Source organism: Procambarus clarkii, chromosome 15, assembly GCF_040958095.1.
Source record: "Procambarus clarkii isolate CNS0578487 chromosome 15, FALCON_Pclarkii_2.0, whole genome shotgun sequence".
Classification (NCBI taxonomy): domain Eukaryota; kingdom Metazoa; phylum Arthropoda; class Malacostraca; order Decapoda; family Cambaridae; genus Procambarus; species Procambarus clarkii.
The window spans coordinates 5,210,298-5,227,584 of record NC_091164.1 but is presented as its reverse complement, the minus strand read 5'-3'; the positions used below and the strand labels follow the sequence as shown (position 1 = coordinate 5,227,584).

Here is a 17,287-nt window from a genome sequence, read left to right as displayed (position 1 = left end):
TGTCCCTCAACAAAATCCTAATTAGTGAATCTGATATCATCCGCCTTATGTGCTATTAATCGTATTGGCGGTGATATTTAGGGCCTTTTTAATATCCAGCAACATTTAAGGTGCTACATAGCCTCCCCGGCTTGGTGCCTTCTTTTCATAATTACTTGGACGGTCGGGGATTGAACGCCGACCTGCATGAAGCGAGACCGTCCCTCAACCGTCCACCTGGTAGACCACCCCAAGTGGTTGTGAGAACTGGGAGGAAGGAAAGGGGTAGAGGGGTGGGCAGGCTTCTTGTCCCTGACAAAATAAATTATTAAAAGTTATAATGAGGCCAAATAATGAAGGAGTTTTAACCCACTGAGACTGAAGTGCCGTCACCCACAGTTTTGTGAATAATGACTAGTTACACACAGAAATCACAATAGAGTGATGCATCAATCGAACAAATCTACAATGATTAAGGCACCGTCTGGGATCCTCTCTGACGTAGGTTCGAACCCTCGTCATGGCCATTGTGGATTTGTTCAATGACTAGTAGTCTCATATACGGTCATTAACAGGATATTTCACTTTTTAATAATGATAATGGTTATTTAGGGAAGATTTTTGTTTTTATTAGCAAGCTTATGTATACACACCAAAAGAGAACATACAAAATACATTATATACAAGGCATACATTACATACATTACCTACAAAATGAGTTGAAATTGAAATTGAAATAAGTTTATTGAAGTAAAATACACAAAGGTATGAGGTAGCTCAAGCTATTCTCACCCCGTTCAGTACCTTGTGTTAATACATACATATACACACATCACAAACAATAAACATATTACCAAACATTCTGAGAGATAAACATATACATTTCCTTACAAAATGAGTTATTTTTTTATTTATATATACAAGTTTTTACAATTTACGAGTTGCATTTTTATAATTGCGAGCGCCGCCCGGCACAGATCGATCAACGGAACACCTCTCAAAATAGTGATTATTTCAGGTAAATATGTGAATATGTAAATATATAATGGTAAATGTTTTATACACCTCACGAACGATAGACATATAAGCTTCATTTGAAATACTTTACCATAGACAGTTCAACCATTTTCTTGTGGCGTTCGTCTAGTCCAACAAGGCTGCACCTTTTAGGAATACTATACATGGGTTGACCCAACTGATACTTGGGTCAGGAAATGTATATGTTTATCTCTCAGAATGTTCGGTAATATGTTTATTGTTTGTGATGTGTGTCTATGTATGTATTAACACGATGTACTGAACGAGGTGAGAATAGTTTGAGCTACCTCATCCCTTTGTGTGTATTTTACCTCAAATAAACTTATTTCAATTTCAATTTCGATACTTGGGTCAGATCCCAATATGGTTCAAAGAGTGCGCGGGAACCCCTTGAAGACGCGGCCCAGTTCCCCGTGACCAGTGCTCTACTGCCTCACGCGGCCCTCACACACATTACTATAATGTAAGTGTCAAACTAACCAAGTTGCTTAGTTCATAGACCATTGTGGTCCAGTCCTTGATCCACTCTGGCACTAACCTTTACAATTAACCTGTACAAACGTCACTTGCTAAAGGTAAACTACAGTTGCTAAAGGTAGACTACAGTTGCTAAAGGTAAACTACCTTTGCTAAAGGTAAACTACAGTTGCTAAAGGCAAACTACAGTTGCTAAAGGTAGACTACAGTTGCTAAAGGTAAACTACATTTGCTAAAGGTAGACTACAGTTGCTAAAGGTAGACTACAGTTGCTAAAGGTAAACTACCTTTGCTAAAGGTAAACTATAGTTGCTAAAGGCAAACTACAGTTGCCAAAGGTAAACTACATTTGCTAAAGGTAAACTACAGTTGCTAAAGGTAAACTACAATTGCTAAAGGCAAACTACAGCGGCTAAAGGTAAACTAACTTCAGTCCTCTGCTCTTAATATGCATTCGCTACTTCCTCATAGTTAACCTAATGGAATTTAATATGCAAAATAAATACAGCATTAGGAATTAAAGATACTATTGCACAGGCAACACCATCCTATGAACAGTTGGGTAGTGGGACGAGTTGTCTCGTTTTACCTGAATTTACCCGAGGGCGACTAACGCTTTAGTGGGCTTTAGTTTTCCAGCTTGACAGTCTTTGAGAATTAATATGAAGGAAGATCTGTATTCTTGTACATGACAAAGATACGGGTTACTCTGTACCCAAGATGGTTCGCCAAAGGATTTTAAAACTTGCCAAAAGCTTAACCAAACCAACTTAGCTTAATCTAACTGAGTTATTATCGGAGAAGCGCCAAGCCATTACGACTATATAGCACTTGGAAGGGGATCAGGATAAGGATTTGAGATTGGACGGGGGAAAGGAATGGTGCCCAATCACTTGGACGGTCGGGGATTGAACGCCGACCTGCATGACTCGAGAGCGTCGCTCTACCATCCACCTCAAGTGGTTGGGCTAGGTAGCGTTGGGCTGAACGCTACCTAGTCTTCCTGGCTTGGCGCCTTCCTTTGATAACTACTCACTAATCAAACATAATTTCCTACTTAAGCTAACCCAGCCTCGTCTAAGGGTATATTCAACTTTTACAACAAAACGAGCTTTCCAGCAAAAACAACTTCCATAGGATGGTTTGCCAACAGATTTCAGAATCTTGCCTAAACCAACCTTATCTAATCAAACCTATTCTAAGATTATATGATAATTTAACCCAACTTAGCCTTTGATATATATACAGTATATGATTTTAATAATTGGAAAGCAAGATTTTTTTTCAGTCTCTGCTGATTTGATTTTACAATACATCGTGATTTTAAAGATGCCGAAATACTGCTAAACACGATAAAAGTAGTTATTTTCAGACTAGTAGATTATAGTGTCACTAATGTCAATCATGTTGGAGTTTTATTGACCTCCAGCAAAATTATACAGTAATATGAAATATTTTATTAGGCTTATGTAATTACGTATTTTCAAATAAAAGATTATAATCTTTAAGTTGAAGCTTCGGCATTATTTTTTGTTACACAGTTCTTTACTTTTCAGAAAAGGGTAAAATCCATTTACATTTCATACAAGAATGCAGTTCATTACTGAAGGGAACTCAGATGAATTTGTAGCAGTGCTGAAGTTGTATCCTGATGCCCTCAAGATCAAAGCATCACAAAAGAAAAAGAAACAAGGAGAAAGCCTCGAGCAGCTGGATAAGTAAGTACAGTATTGTATCCCATGAAATAGGTGGATTATAAAAGCTATCCAGTTCTGTTATTTTTTACACATTTATAGATTTTAAGGAAAATGCTCTGTGTGGTTTGGTTGAGTACTGCAATAGTGTGTGATTGTGTATTAAATTTGTCTTGTCATACAGTACAGTTAGTTTTGTTCTCAACTCGCAGCTACGGATCCCAGATTCGATTCCCGGGCTTGACAGAAATGGTTGGGCATTTTTACTCTCACCTAGTGCCTCTGTTCACCTAACAATAAATAAGTACCCAGGAGTTTGGCAACTACTATGGGATTGCATCCTGGGGAGGGTCAGTAGTTTGAAATTGGGGGACCTCGATACAAGCCTAAAGTATATACTGCATATACACAGGTTTTCTGTCCCAAACAAAAAAATTATTAATTTGTTATTAATAAATTATTTAGGGGGGGCCTGACGGCTTAGTGGACAGCACTCGGAGTTTGTAGTCCTAAGGTGGAGGCGGAAAGAAATGGGAAGAGTTTCTTTCACCCTGATTGCCCTGTTCACTTAGCAGTAAATAGGTACCTGGGAGTTAGACAACTGCTATGGGCCACTTTGTGGGGAAGTGTGTGTGTGTGAAAATTAGGATTAAGGACTTGCCCAAAATGCTATGCGAGCTAGTGGCTGTACAAGAATGTAAAAACTCTTGTACAGTATATATAAAATAAATAAATAAATAAATTATTATTAATTTATTGTAATACCCCAAAAGGATACAGTACCATGCGATGGTTCCAGGGTCAGTACATCCCACAGCTTTGTCTCTAATGAGGCTCCCTGGCACTTCAGCCAGGTTGATCAGGTAGCACACAGAAATCACAATAGCGTGATGCATCAAATGAACAAATCCATAAGGGCTGTGAAGAGGGTTCGAACCTGTTCATTTTTGTTCAGCACCTTCTTTCTTGGCATACAATGAGTTATCTCTGACATTTTTGTTTTGCCATTAATTACCTTGGTACCATTCTCCTCATTTTGGAGTCCATTACTGTACTTGATAGAGCTCGGGTGCATAGGGGAATTGTGTAAAACCCTTCTTTGTGTCTCAGAGAGGCTGCAGGATCTGATTAAGGTCAGTAGAACTTCCGGTTGCAATTCTTTTACCATGTCGTAGCTCAGTTGATTAAGGCAGCATCTGGGATCCTCTCGGACGTAAGTTCAAACCCTCGTAATGGCCCTTGTGGATGTGTTCAATTGATCAGGTAGCCTTTGAAGGTGTTTATCAAGCTTCTCCTAATACTGTTAGAGGACTGTTTGTAATTTACCTCATATTGTATTTAGAGGGGGAGAAGTTGAAAAGTCTTGGGCACTTTGTTTTCAGAATACTGTATAACCTTGGTGTACTTATTACACTCTGACTTTCAGTGGGGCTGATTCTGCTGTTTTTAGGCAAACTCAATAGTATGAAGTAACTTGTTGTGTTTGGTTCTCTTGTGCCCTTTGTCCACATTGGTTCTATTTCTCTTATCTTTCTTGATGTGGCTTTTTACAGTGCAAATTTTTGGGCCTAATGGTACAGTATTTGTCTGATTTTTGGGCAGCACTGTCGGAGCCCATTTTCCAGGAGGTTGGTCTTGACATTTTTGTTTTGCCATTAATTACTTTGGTACTGTTGTCCTCATTTTGGAGTCCAGTACTGTACTTGGCTGCACGATGTTATTTTGGATTTTATTTTCTCTCCTCACTAACAGAAAAATAGAAAACAGAACATCACATCAATTTTGTGAGCTGCTATGGTTAGTACATAATTTTTTGGCCTTAGGGAAGTAATTCGTCAGAATGAGCTGTACTATTCGAGAGGACGGAATGCATAATTACTCTCAAAGGCTAACAATGTGTGACATAAGTGCGACTGGTCTTTAATTTTTTGCTACCACTTTGCTACAGGCTTGTGCAGGTAGGATCATTTCTGCAATAGCAATTGCAAGTGCTTCTGGTATCTCACCAGAAGTTTAATTTTTTCCTCTTTTAGAGTTCAAGGAATAGGGATCCATGTCAAAGTGCATGGACATGCTGCTGATTTCTTTTTGAAGTCTGCTGGGCCATTATTAGTATTCAATATGTTGTCTGAAGGGCAAGTACAGTATTTGTAATGAAGGGCTGAAAGGATCTTCAACCTTCATGCTACCTATTGGATTGCTAAATATTCATATGTGCTGTTTCTTTAGCACAATTGTAACTAATTTATTATAATTAAATTAGTTACACTTGTCCTAAAAAACCAGCATATATGGATATTTGTTTGACATCTTCAGTATATGAATCTCCTGTTGTAAGTAAAGGGACCAATACTGGCAGATTTTTGTTTCCATATGTGAAAATGTTTTCGGATCTTCTGCACCGGGACGTATTTTCTGTATATTTTGTATGCTTCCGTATTTAATTTTGATATGCCTTGTATTGGCATATAATTCTCTGTTCATATTTTCTAATTATTTATTGAGTTCTTTGCTTATATTTTAAGATGGGTCCAGGAAGAACTAGGTCAGAAGGCACTATCACGAAAGCCTCCACATATAACACTTGATGAACTGGTGCGTCTCATGGACTGGAAGCTCTCTAGAGGGAAGTTTCGTCCACGCTTACTGGAATTGGCTGGATCCAACAGTGAAGAAAGTGTTAAAAGTGCATCTCAAAAAGGGATTCAATATGCTACAAAAAACAAAGTAACAGATGCAATTGAATCCTTAGGTATGAGTGTGAATACATAAGTTCACATTTTATTTCATTATTGTCAACAATTTAGAAATTAATTTTGAGCCATTGCAAATTTACCCTCTATTTGTTCTCTTTGCTCTTGAATACAATCATTTAATTCTAAGCTTTGCCATATGTTATTCTGTGAAATATCACTCTTGTATTTCTGCAGGAGAAAACTTTCAGATACCCCAAAAAATAAGGCTTAGAGTTAAACTTAAAAAGTTCCTTTAAGAGCAAGGTACACAGCTTCTTTCTGAAGTAAAGCCCAGTTCTAGAGGCCAGGACTATGCACAGTCAAGGCAAGTCCACATGCTGTACTGGCACAACAGAGATTTTTCAAAGATTCCTATTGGGTCATGTTAATGCAAGTGAAAGCATCCAAGCAGACACCTGGACACTTGACCCAACATCACACACCTTCATGAGGCATATAGTGAAGAAGCTCTCAACTGAATCATGACGGATTGGCCTGAGTGTCTTGCGCAGAGCTGCAGACTGACATAAAGACAGGGAATGTACTGAACCCCTCCAGCTGAGCACATTCAACCTAAAGCTTGAATGAGAAGAGCTCCTGGCAGTTAAGGAAAAGGAGACAAGCTGCCAAGCCATGCCAGGGAGTAGATATCAACCACAGCGCTGGAGGATTGGCAGCTGCAGTCCTCCTGTCCAAGAAGCTGCCCTTGTTCATCTTATCTATTCCCTCGCAGGATTTTGTACTTGGTAATCATAATCCCTCTGGTAATTGTTAAATAAAGTTATCTTAACTTGTCCTCAAGGTTTACATCTATTTATTCAGGTATTAGCCTTGTTACAAACGCATTTTTTTTTTTTCATTTTTAGTCAGAGTATAGATTTCATGTGTAAATCTTCTAGAAAGAGTCCTTGTTTTGGTTTTTAAGGCCATTATTATGTGTAGCAATTATATCACCATATAAATTTACATATACAGTACTGTATGTTGTCATCCTGCATAATGGCGATAATAAGTATTTAGCTATCATCGTCAGAAGATCCACTCTACTTCTAATTCTTCTACCAGCAACACTGAGGTCAACACCTTGCCTTACTGGGGGATCTCCCTGCTGCCACAGTCATCCTGCGATTACAGTGGCTAGCAGAGTTCTTATTAGCAAACCCCCATTGCTAGATATGTTTTTCAGCTTTCTATACAGGCGTATATAGAATGTGTAAATGAATGTGTGTGTATTAATTTAACAGATATTCAGTACAATATATGAAAATGCTATACTGTATTATTTCAACAGTTATCCTGAAGGGTGTAGGTCCTGCAACAGCATCAGGAATATTGGCTGCATGTGTCCCAGAGATGTGCTGCTTCTTTGCAGATGAAGTAGCACATACCCTTCCCAGTCTAGCCTCACTCAAGTATAATGCTGCTGAGTACGAACTGCTGAATTCTGAAATGACCAACTGTGCAAAACGGCTAAATTGTGATGCTCAGAAAGGAGATAAGGTAATACTTTAGCCTTAATATATTTTTCTTATTTCCTTCCTTTCCTTCTTTCTTTATAAAAGTTATGTATTTGAGTTGCAAGGAGCTTTTATGGGAGGGATATCCTTTGTAGCTTCCCATGCTGCCCTTCTGGAGCCATCCAAACTCAGGTACTGCACTAAGCTCCAGTAACTCAGAAGTGCCTCCCAGAAACTGGGACCCAAATCTGCACCCTTCCCCCCCTCAATAGAGGCATTGGGAAGTGGGGATACAAGATCAACCACATTAAGGTAGAACACGCTAAAACAAGCAATTTCAAAGATAACATTTGCAACCCTGATTTGAAATACAGTATGTAAGCACTCATTGTCTAAGTCCAACTACTAGTTGTCCCCACACCTTTGCCACCATCTCTGGCTATCCAAGGGGTCCCAAGTAGCTAATCCAGTCATTCACACTCTTCGTACATTTTAGCGTGGTCCTCCTGGTGTCTCCCAGCTCTGCAGGAACCACCAGTCAGCTAAGTGTTAGCCATCCCTTTGCAGCATGTAGCCATAGTTGCCTTTGGTTGCTGCTGACATTACCTTTGCCTTTGGTCAGGATTCTCTTCCTGGAGAAAGTTTGGTAGTCAGTCCCTTGGGGTTTCCTCCTGTCAAGGTGCCTTACATCAGATAGCGCATGTCCAGCGGCTCTCTGTGGAGCCCGGTGGTTGGGGCAGATGGTGTGTTTGTTTACTTTTGTTGCTGGCTTCTGCTCCATTGGTTGCTCATGCCTTCCAGATCAGGGGTTGTTTGTGTTTCATTGTGTTTACCAGATCAGGGGATGATAGGAATTTCAAGTATATTCCCAGATACTTGGTCTCCCAGGTGGTTTGTTTAAAAATTAACTTTGAATATAATGTAATGAGCCCTACTACTGATCTTAGGCTAGTTTCCTGTTTGTGGCTACTTAAGAAAGTTATTGCCATTGCAAGTAAAATAAAAAATATCTAAATACAGTATTACATTACTGGAAAGATTATATTAATTGGAAGGGGAATGTTGATTTATTCAGACACCAAACTATTCTGTAGAAGCCAATATTAGACAAGTAGTTATATCTCCCATTTTATGGGGGGGAGGGGGAGCCCCGTCGGCTCCCCAGACCTAACCGAACTGATATGAATATACTGTATTAGACTGGCATTAGTCAGTGCACATGGAGTTCTAGGCCTACCAAGGACCACGAGCCAGAACCTGGCCCCCCTCAGAGAGGTACGAGGAGCAGTGGCCTATAGAAACCTCCCTGTGTGGTTGGAAGCACGGGGGTCTGGGGCTCCCGCTTTCCCCTCCCGGAGGGGGGGGGGTTGCACAGACAGCGGCACGGTGACATGGTGACGTCATGCTCGTTTACTCGGGTTTTCATTTGGGAAATTCTGTCCACTAGTTCAGCTTTCAGTAGCAATATTTTAACCAGAATAGGGGTTTGTTTTGGAGTGCTTACCTTTCTGAGTGCCTGACCTGGTCAATGGCAGACATAGAATGCTTCCAACTACACGGGGGTTTCTATAAGCCTGTGCTCCTCATGTCTCTCTGGGGGTCTAGGTTCTGGCGTATGGTCATCAGTAGGCCTGTTGCTTCCTGCCAATGATCTGTTGCCTTTTGTTTTACAGGCGGGTGTATTTTGCTCAGATCTTTTTGTGGGTTTTGCCCAGTGTGGAATGCACAATTCCTGGAGAAGGCCAGAAATTCAGGAAGCCTCTGAAACTCTCAGACATTCAGGAGACTGGAGGAAATAGGGTAAAAGCAAACATAGCAGAATGCCCCAGCTGCTCCAAAGCAAATTTCAGAAACCAAGTAAGGGCCGACTGGGAAAACCATTCGAGCACCCGACCGCAAAAAACAAAAACAGGCAAATGAACCCAAAACAGCTGCCACCTGTTAAGCCTTATTACTAAAAAAAAACAAAAAAACAAAAAACTGAGGCTCTAGTTAAGATAGAGAATCAGGGAAATCAAATACCACATGTCTGTGGGCAGAGGGTAAAGTATTCAACCTGCGGCATAGCAGAGACAGCAGAAATGACCATTGGCACTTGACAAAACTGATGTGCAGCCCCCTAAACTTGCAAGTAGCGAGTGCAGGCTCTGTGGCCTGAGCTACAATTAATCACACCAAAGACCTGCTGGGCTTTGCTGCCCTTAAAGTAATACACCCAAGTAGGACACCCAAACACAAGGGTCATTTGCCAAAAAAAAAAAAGACACACTGAATGCAGCTCCGAGGAAAAATGCTGCTGTGAAGGGCGTCGGTGGGGTGCCAAATGTGCAAGCATCTGAATCCAAGTGCACCCCTTAATAAGTAAATACCAGAATGCCCCCAAGCTCAGAGCCTTGCACACAGCTGCCGGAGAAATATACGAAAATTCACTTTTGTAAACAGAGTGGTAGACGGTTGGAACAAGTTAAGTGAGAAGGTGGTGGAGGCCAAAACCGTCAGTGGTTTCAAAGCATTATATGACAAAGAGTGATGGGGAGACGGGACACCACGAGCGTAGCTCTCATCCTGTAACTACACTTAAGTAATTACACTTAGGTAATTACAGCAGGCCAGCCTGTATGGTACAAACACCCAACCCCACCAGGGAAGATACCCTGTCATGGCAGGGGCAATATTAGCGAGCACCTAAACATATGCAACTCAAGATGAAAAGTTTCAAAAGTCCACACAGCAAGGAAGACTTGTAAACCTACACATGTGAAGCTATTAATAAATATTGAAATGATACACAAACAAATGGGCCCCCCACAGGAGAGAGTCCAAAGAATGGCACACACCTAGAAAACATTTAGGATCCCAGAAGGCTGGCACCTGAAAAAGTGGTCCAAGTGGCTGGATATCAGGTAAAGTACTGGATCCTTGTAGAGAGTCAAGGATTTGGTCTCTGGGAGGCTATTAATAACTCCTAGGGCTAATATGATTCATGTGTGCGAAGTTATCTGTGTGGTTAGCTACAAGGAAGCATCATTTGGTCCCTCCAGAAAAGGCTAATGTTGTTAGCTGGATCTATGATCCCTAAACCAAAATATTATTATTTTTTGTGAACTATTTATTTAAAGTGTAGGTGTGAACATTAGGCCAAGCATTAAGTCATGATGGGTATGAGAATGTACACCCATGATACACAAATAGCATCAGAAAAGTTGACAAGTAGGCTGTTTAAGGATATAATAGACCACAATGCCTTTTCAAGTATTTTATAGGATTATATCTGCCTAATAGTTTTAGTTCAAAATCTAGATATGATGAATCTAGTGAATTAGCAACTATGGCACATTTACCATGATTGAATGTGAGATTAGGGGGGTAGAAATAGCCTAAGCTACTCTATCCCTTTGAGATGTATTTATTGCTTATCTCAATAAACATACTTGAACTTGAATGTGAGATTGTATTCAGTACTACTGTATATCTTTCACATACAGTATTTCTATAAGTTTCCACAACATCTTTGATATGTGCTAATGAAACTAGATCATTAGCATAGCAAAAACCACTATCCTTAGTTCTACCTATGTAAATACCAGTTCTACTATATCTTAATGTTTTTGACAGTGTATCAAGATAAACAGAAAATAGTAGATGACTAGAAAAGCTTGTTTGATACATAGACCTGGTAAGAAATATATATAGAGCTGTCATGTGGGTTGTATTATTAAACAGTTTCTGCTAACAGGAAACTGCCTAGCATTGTGGAGTATTATTTTTGTGTATGTAAGTTGAATGATGCTTAGCTCATCCTCTACATAATCAGTTAGTGTTCTATACACTGTATGCAAATATTTTGTTTATTAGTGGGTTTAGAATAATTGCTCTGTAGTTATCAGAAAAGAACTTAGATGCTTAGCAGTTCTTTGATATAGAACCAAGCACAGATATATTTATTTCAGATGGGGATGTACCATGGGAGAGAGCCTTTTAAAACATGGACCACCAAAATTGTATATTTATCAAAATGAATGTTAAAGGGGCCATCCATAACTCCAAATTTTTAGTTTCTTTATAGCTTTCTCAACTATTACAAGTGTGATGGTAACTTTTATAAGAGCAAATTGTATATTTTAATTTGATTGTTTTAATTATGGGCTTCATTCTAATAGGACATCATTGCAACCAGTTAATCAATTGATAGAGGCATTTCTTGGGATTGCTTGGTATAATTACCTAGTGTAGTTACAGGATGAGCAATGCTCATGGTGTTCCATCTTTCCTATAATCTTTGTCCCATGGTATTTAGAAGCTTTCAATGGGTTTAGTATAAATTACCCTCTAATTTAAATTATTCCATCTCTCTACCACTCGGTTTGAAAAAGTGTTTATGCACATTTTTTTAGCACCTTTGTTTTCTTAGCTTGATTTAATGACTTATGAACCTTATGTGCAACGTAACCTTCAGATATCTATATTTAAATTGTGAGATGCCTCTTGCCTGGCTTCCAGAGTATGTTTGGGAGCCTGTGTGTAGAGTAAAAAATAACACATTGTAGCTTATATTTTAAATTGGAGACTGAGAGATCAGTACAGGATAATATTCTACTCTAGAAATATGAAGTACCTTAAATACTTTAGTATCATATTTGAGTGACATTCCACGTGTTGTAGAAAATATAATTTTCCTGTGTGAATAGCATGTTGAAGGCAAAACTATCTCAAGAAAAAATTTACCAGCAAATGGGATACAGTAATCTCAAATATCATGGTACGAGTATCTGTTGATGTCTGATGCCACATAACCTATGCATGTAAAGCATTTTGTGTATTTAGAGATTATATTTAACTATCATGCTTTAGATATGAAATGACTTTGAACACAAAGTCTTCAACAGAGTAACCATTCCTCAAAAATGGTACTTGGATTACTTGAAGATGTGCTCAAATAATATCAACACCTTTCATGATATTGCTAGTTACTATATACCACTTTTTACAGGAAGAAAATGGCAGTGAGAAGTGGACACCACACAAAGTTGAACTTACAGTCTGGACACACAGCATTCTTCACCAAAATAAATCTGATTTACTGTCAAGCATAACTGGGAAAAGGAATTCCAGTGAAGAGGAAGGACAAACATTAAGAAAATTTAGGAAGCATAACAAATGACGTTAAGCGATACACGAGTGTTGAAAGTACTGTATCTGGGCCTTTTTTTTTTCAGGGATATTCCTGCATGGGCTTTAAGCCTCTGGCTGACCCATTATTTCTTGTTTCTGTCTTACTTATGTGGAGTATTTATGACTTGTATGTTTGTTTCAGTAAGATTATGCCCATTGTGTTTAACAACTTCTGCTCTGTTGAAATCTTGTGATTTGTAACTCTGCACTGTATTAGTAATGTTTCAGGGGCTTGTCAGACATTTCTCCAGTGCTGACATTGAGCATTGGTGTCTAAGCCAAATAGGGCCTAGACCTGTACACTATATGCTGTAATTTAAATTTTAATTATCTACCCACATTTCAAGTGCACATCTGAACTGATATTAACCTTAAATGAAAGTAATGCTTTATTAGAAATACCTGTACAAGATTCTACATCAAACTGCATCCTTGAGAAAGATGAGTTTCCAGAAATGTAGGTTAGAGGAAGTATATAGTACGTGTATATAAAAATTTAGTATAAACTAGATCTTTTTAGATCTAGTTTAGATAAACTTTTAATCATTGATAATTGGTTTATTAATGGGCATTATTTACATGCAATATTTTTCATACAAGACTTCCACTGATGATACCTGGTTGATGGGGTTCTGGGAGTTCTTCTACTCCCCAAGCCCGGCCCAAGGCCAGGCTTGACTTGTGAGAGTTTGGTCCACTAGGCTGTTGCTGCAGCAGCCCGCAGCTGCTAAGTTTAGCATACATTATATAAAGACTATGCTTGATTGGAAAATTATGTAAACCAGATTCCTGTTCAGATATGGTTCATAACTCTCTCTTCAGGACCGCCGTGATCGCTACTGTCTTCGCTGTCTTGCGCGATCCTTGCAACATCCTTCCTCTCGCCTCTTTCGTGCTTTGACTTTTACCCCTCCAGTAGTTCCTGTTCCTCTTCACCACCTCCCTCTTTCTGTCTGGTTATCTCGCTTGCAGGATTCTCTTTCGGTTCGTATTTCTAATATTTCTATTCGTATTGTTCCTTCCTTGCCCCCGTGGAGAGCCCCCCTTCCAAAATTTTGTACATCCTTGACCCGCATCACTAAAGCTTTTACCCCTCCTACGGTTCTGAAACGCCTTTTCCTTGAACACTTTTCTTCACACTTCCGCTCCGTTTCCATCTTCACTTATGGGTCTAAGTCTGCGGACTGTGTAGGCTACTCTGTTGTTTTTCCTGACCACACTTATATGTGTCGCCTACCCCCCAGAGACTAGCACCTTCACAGCAGAACTTTATGCTATTCTCTATGCTCTTCGTCTCCTGCTTTCTCGTTGTCAATCCTCCTCTGTGTTCATTCATGACTCTCGTAGTGCCCCTCATGGCTCTAGGGGTCCTTTAATCCAGTCCATCCAGTTTTCGTCGAGATTCAACATTGGTTGTTTCTTATCTCTGTAAATTTAAATCCGTAGAGTTTTGCTGGGTTCCCAGCCGTATTGGTGTTTCTTTAAATGAGTGTGCGGATGCTGCCGCTAGAGAAGCTATCCGCGCTTGTCCCATCTCCCATAAAGGCCTTATTCCGACTTTTACCCAGTTATTCATTCCTCCATCATTGCCCGTTGGAAGGGTTGTCGGTAGCAAACTGCGTACTCTTAAGCGTAGTGTCCTTGTGGCCTTCCTCCTACCACCGTAACCGGCGGTGGGAAACGGCTCTAGCAAGGTTGCGTATTGGCCATACATGCTTAACTCACGGTCACTTAATGGAGCGCCGCCATGCTCCTTATTGTCCAAATTGCATTGTCCCTCTTACAGTCGTGCATATCATTGTTGAATGTCCTGACTTCCAGGACGAGCGTGTGTCTTGCTTTCTGACCGTCCCTCGTGGTTATTTTTTCCTCGATAGAATTCTTGATGAATCGGATACTTTTGACATTGTTCACATTATGCATTTCTGTTCTCGTATTGGCAGCTTTGGTGATAATTAGCGCCCACTGATTATTCCGCACATTTGATGGTGCTACATAGCCTTCCCGGTTGTGCCTTCTTTTGATAATTACTTACTTGCTTATGGTTCATGAAAGAAAGTACAGTATATTGATTTGTGAGAGAGAGAATCATTCCTTGGGAAGCAGTAGTTTGCTCAATGTCAACAAATAATTTGCTAGTACCAGAGTGTACCACCAGGTGGCAGCTCAGGCTGGACCCCTAGGTGTTCTACCTGTCTCCTTATTTGTGTGCCACGCACCAAACACAGTACTACTCTGCAAGGATCAACACTGGCTTGAAGTAAATGAGGTTAGTGTTGCTAGGGGACATTTTGTCCGGTAAAAGGTGGTATAAGGGAGGTGCTTACTGTTTGTTTTCCTTTTTATAATGCTTCATCATATTTATCCTCTCCCTCTTGCATGTTCTTTACTTATTAGTTCACATGACTTTGTTTCTGGGTTACCTTCTTTGGTATTTGCTTACATTTCCCATTTCCTCACCAAAGTCAGATTTTCTGAGATGCTCGTGAGTTCTTTTTGGGGTATCTTTCAAGTTGCTTCGTGCCTGGGACTTGGTGATGCTTGGGATTTGGTCCTTGTGCCAGACTTGTTGATGGGAATCAGGTGCACTATGTACTTGTCTAAATAGTCTGAATATACACTATGTACAAACTAAATAGTCTGAATATTATTGCTTGGTTATGCCTTATTTATAGACAAGTGTGTCTTGCACATTTATGGGATTCCAGTTTGATGGTGAATAAAAATTTTTGGTTAAATTCCATGGTACTGTCTGCCTTTCCTCGTCTGTGATTTATGAGTTCATTTCTGTTGTGTGAGCATTCTCTTTTGTTTTCCTATGACATGAATTTGTGGCAGCTCCATGTCTGGATTCAAATTTCTGATGACTGCTCAGTGGATGACAATGCTTGGACCCATTTAGCAGAGGTTCTCGATTTTTGCAAAACTCTGGAAATTTTGTCCAGGATAAATATGGAGGTGGGCTCCCATACTTTGGATTCCTTTTCCTTCTTGCCTAATGCGGTATCTGCTCTAGATGGAATTCCTAAATGTTTTGCTCTGCTCATTCATGATGCAGTGGCCAATTACTATGTTATACATCTAGCTTCCTGGCATAGTCTTAGATCACCTCTAAGAGTCTGGTTGCTCTCCATGTTATTGTTTCCTTCGGGATTGGTGGATTGGACACTGGCTGCAGCAGGAGCATCCTTCCAGGTTCTCTCAGGTGTTACTACTGTAGTCTGCCTCTCGATTCTGTAGCCCATTGTAGGCAACCTTTTTTTCTGGCTTGCCTTTTCCTTCGAGGTCAGTGCACCTTTGGCGTTCGCTCAGGTTAGGTGACTGGTGGTGTTTCTCCCATTGGCCCTTTCATGGTTCAACTCCAGTGAAGGTATGTTTGGTGACCTTTCATCGTGCTTGCATCTATGATGCTTGGGTATTCAACTGTGTCTCTCGAAACCTTTGATGGTCTTTGTCTTCTGTCCCCCTCCCAGCCATCTATGCCTCCTCTCCATATTGTCATTGATGATTTGTTGGACAAGGAAATGTTTTACATTACTTCCTCCCTGTGTAGTATCCCAGTTGTTTCCAGGTCTGAAAAGTTCATCAGGTCCTCGGGTTATCCTTGATAACCATATTCGTATTGGTAATTGTACGTAAATTTCAGTAAAATTTAATAAAGAAATTATGAAGAAAAACTTTGTGTGAGTAGACGAGCTTTGCTGCTGACTGAGCTTAGTGTAACAATTGCTGAATACAGTACTGTACTTTTGATTTCTGGAATCTGCAAATTATTGTTGCTCATATCACTTTAATTCAGATATTGGATACACTTTGATTTTATTAATTTCTTGTGAAACTTTGTACACTGACTTTATCTCATTGTGTTAAATTAAGAATGGGCAACAACTGCAATATGAAAGGGTTTGAAATAGAAAATAAATAGCAAGTGATCTAAGAAATGTATTTTGTTGAAGAATAGAAAGAAAAAATATATTGAGAAAGATTAGTGTAAGGTACAGTATAAGAAGAGCTCAGAAAGTATTGAGATAAATGCTGAACACGGTAATATTTAGGCAAGTGTAAGTAAACTATATCATTGCTGCACCTTGTGCATGTATAGGAAGGAATTTTTATAAAAGAAAATAGCTTGTTTAAATTTTATTGAAAACTATTACTGATACTAATTTATAAAATGGCACCGTATAAGTATTTGCCAGCTTTAGGATGTGTAAGAGCAGTAGTAGAGAAGAGAGTGCATTCTAAAATTGATTTCTTACATGAATAAAAGGAATCTAATATAAAAAATAAGTACATGAAGCAAAGCCAAAGTAGGAACCTGTATCATTAAAAAACCAACAAGAAGTCCACTGAAATCTTGCAAATTTAATTTAAGGATATTTACATATCCTTAGTGATGTATTTAAAGTAATTTGCATTCAATTGCCATAGTTCTGAAATAAAGTTGTATGAAACAAACCTTTCATGTAATTCAATTGACTGATCCAAACATCCTCTGTATATTTGAAAGATCAGAATTTATTCAAGCTACTGTAGTTCACATTCACACAATACAATCCAAAAAGGCAAAGCCATTTGTTTTCTCAGTGTAAGATATTGACTAATGTATTTACATTACTGCATAACATAATAGAAGTAGGATCCCTTGATTGTTTCAAGCATAGGTTAGATATATATATATATATATATGAATGAGATTGGGTGGTTATAAATAGGAGCTGCCTCGTATGGGCCA

At 39.3% G+C, this 17,287-nt stretch overlaps 1 protein-coding gene across 2 annotated transcripts; it reads left to right on the top strand.

Moving 5' to 3' along the window:
* The first annotated feature begins 1,272 nt into the window (after positions 1-1,272).
* Positions 1,273-17,010, top strand: LOC123759081 (uncharacterized). 2 transcript variants are annotated; one of them, XM_069324914.1, is made up of 5 exons: positions 1,273-1,592; positions 3,051-3,212; positions 5,714-5,940; positions 7,215-7,423; positions 12,371-17,010. In XM_069324914.1, exons 2-5 carry the CDS (start codon positions 3,085-3,087, stop codon positions 12,539-12,541), a joined length of 735 nt encoding a protein of 244 aa, XP_069181015.1. In that variant the 5' UTR covers positions 1,273-1,592; positions 3,051-3,084; the 3' UTR covers positions 12,542-17,010. The 2 variants fall into 2 exon arrangements, with proteins under 2 accessions (XP_069181015.1, XP_045599866.1); XM_045743910.2 differs by having other exon boundaries at positions 1,275-1,480.
* Positions 17,011-17,287: the final 277 nt, after the last annotated feature.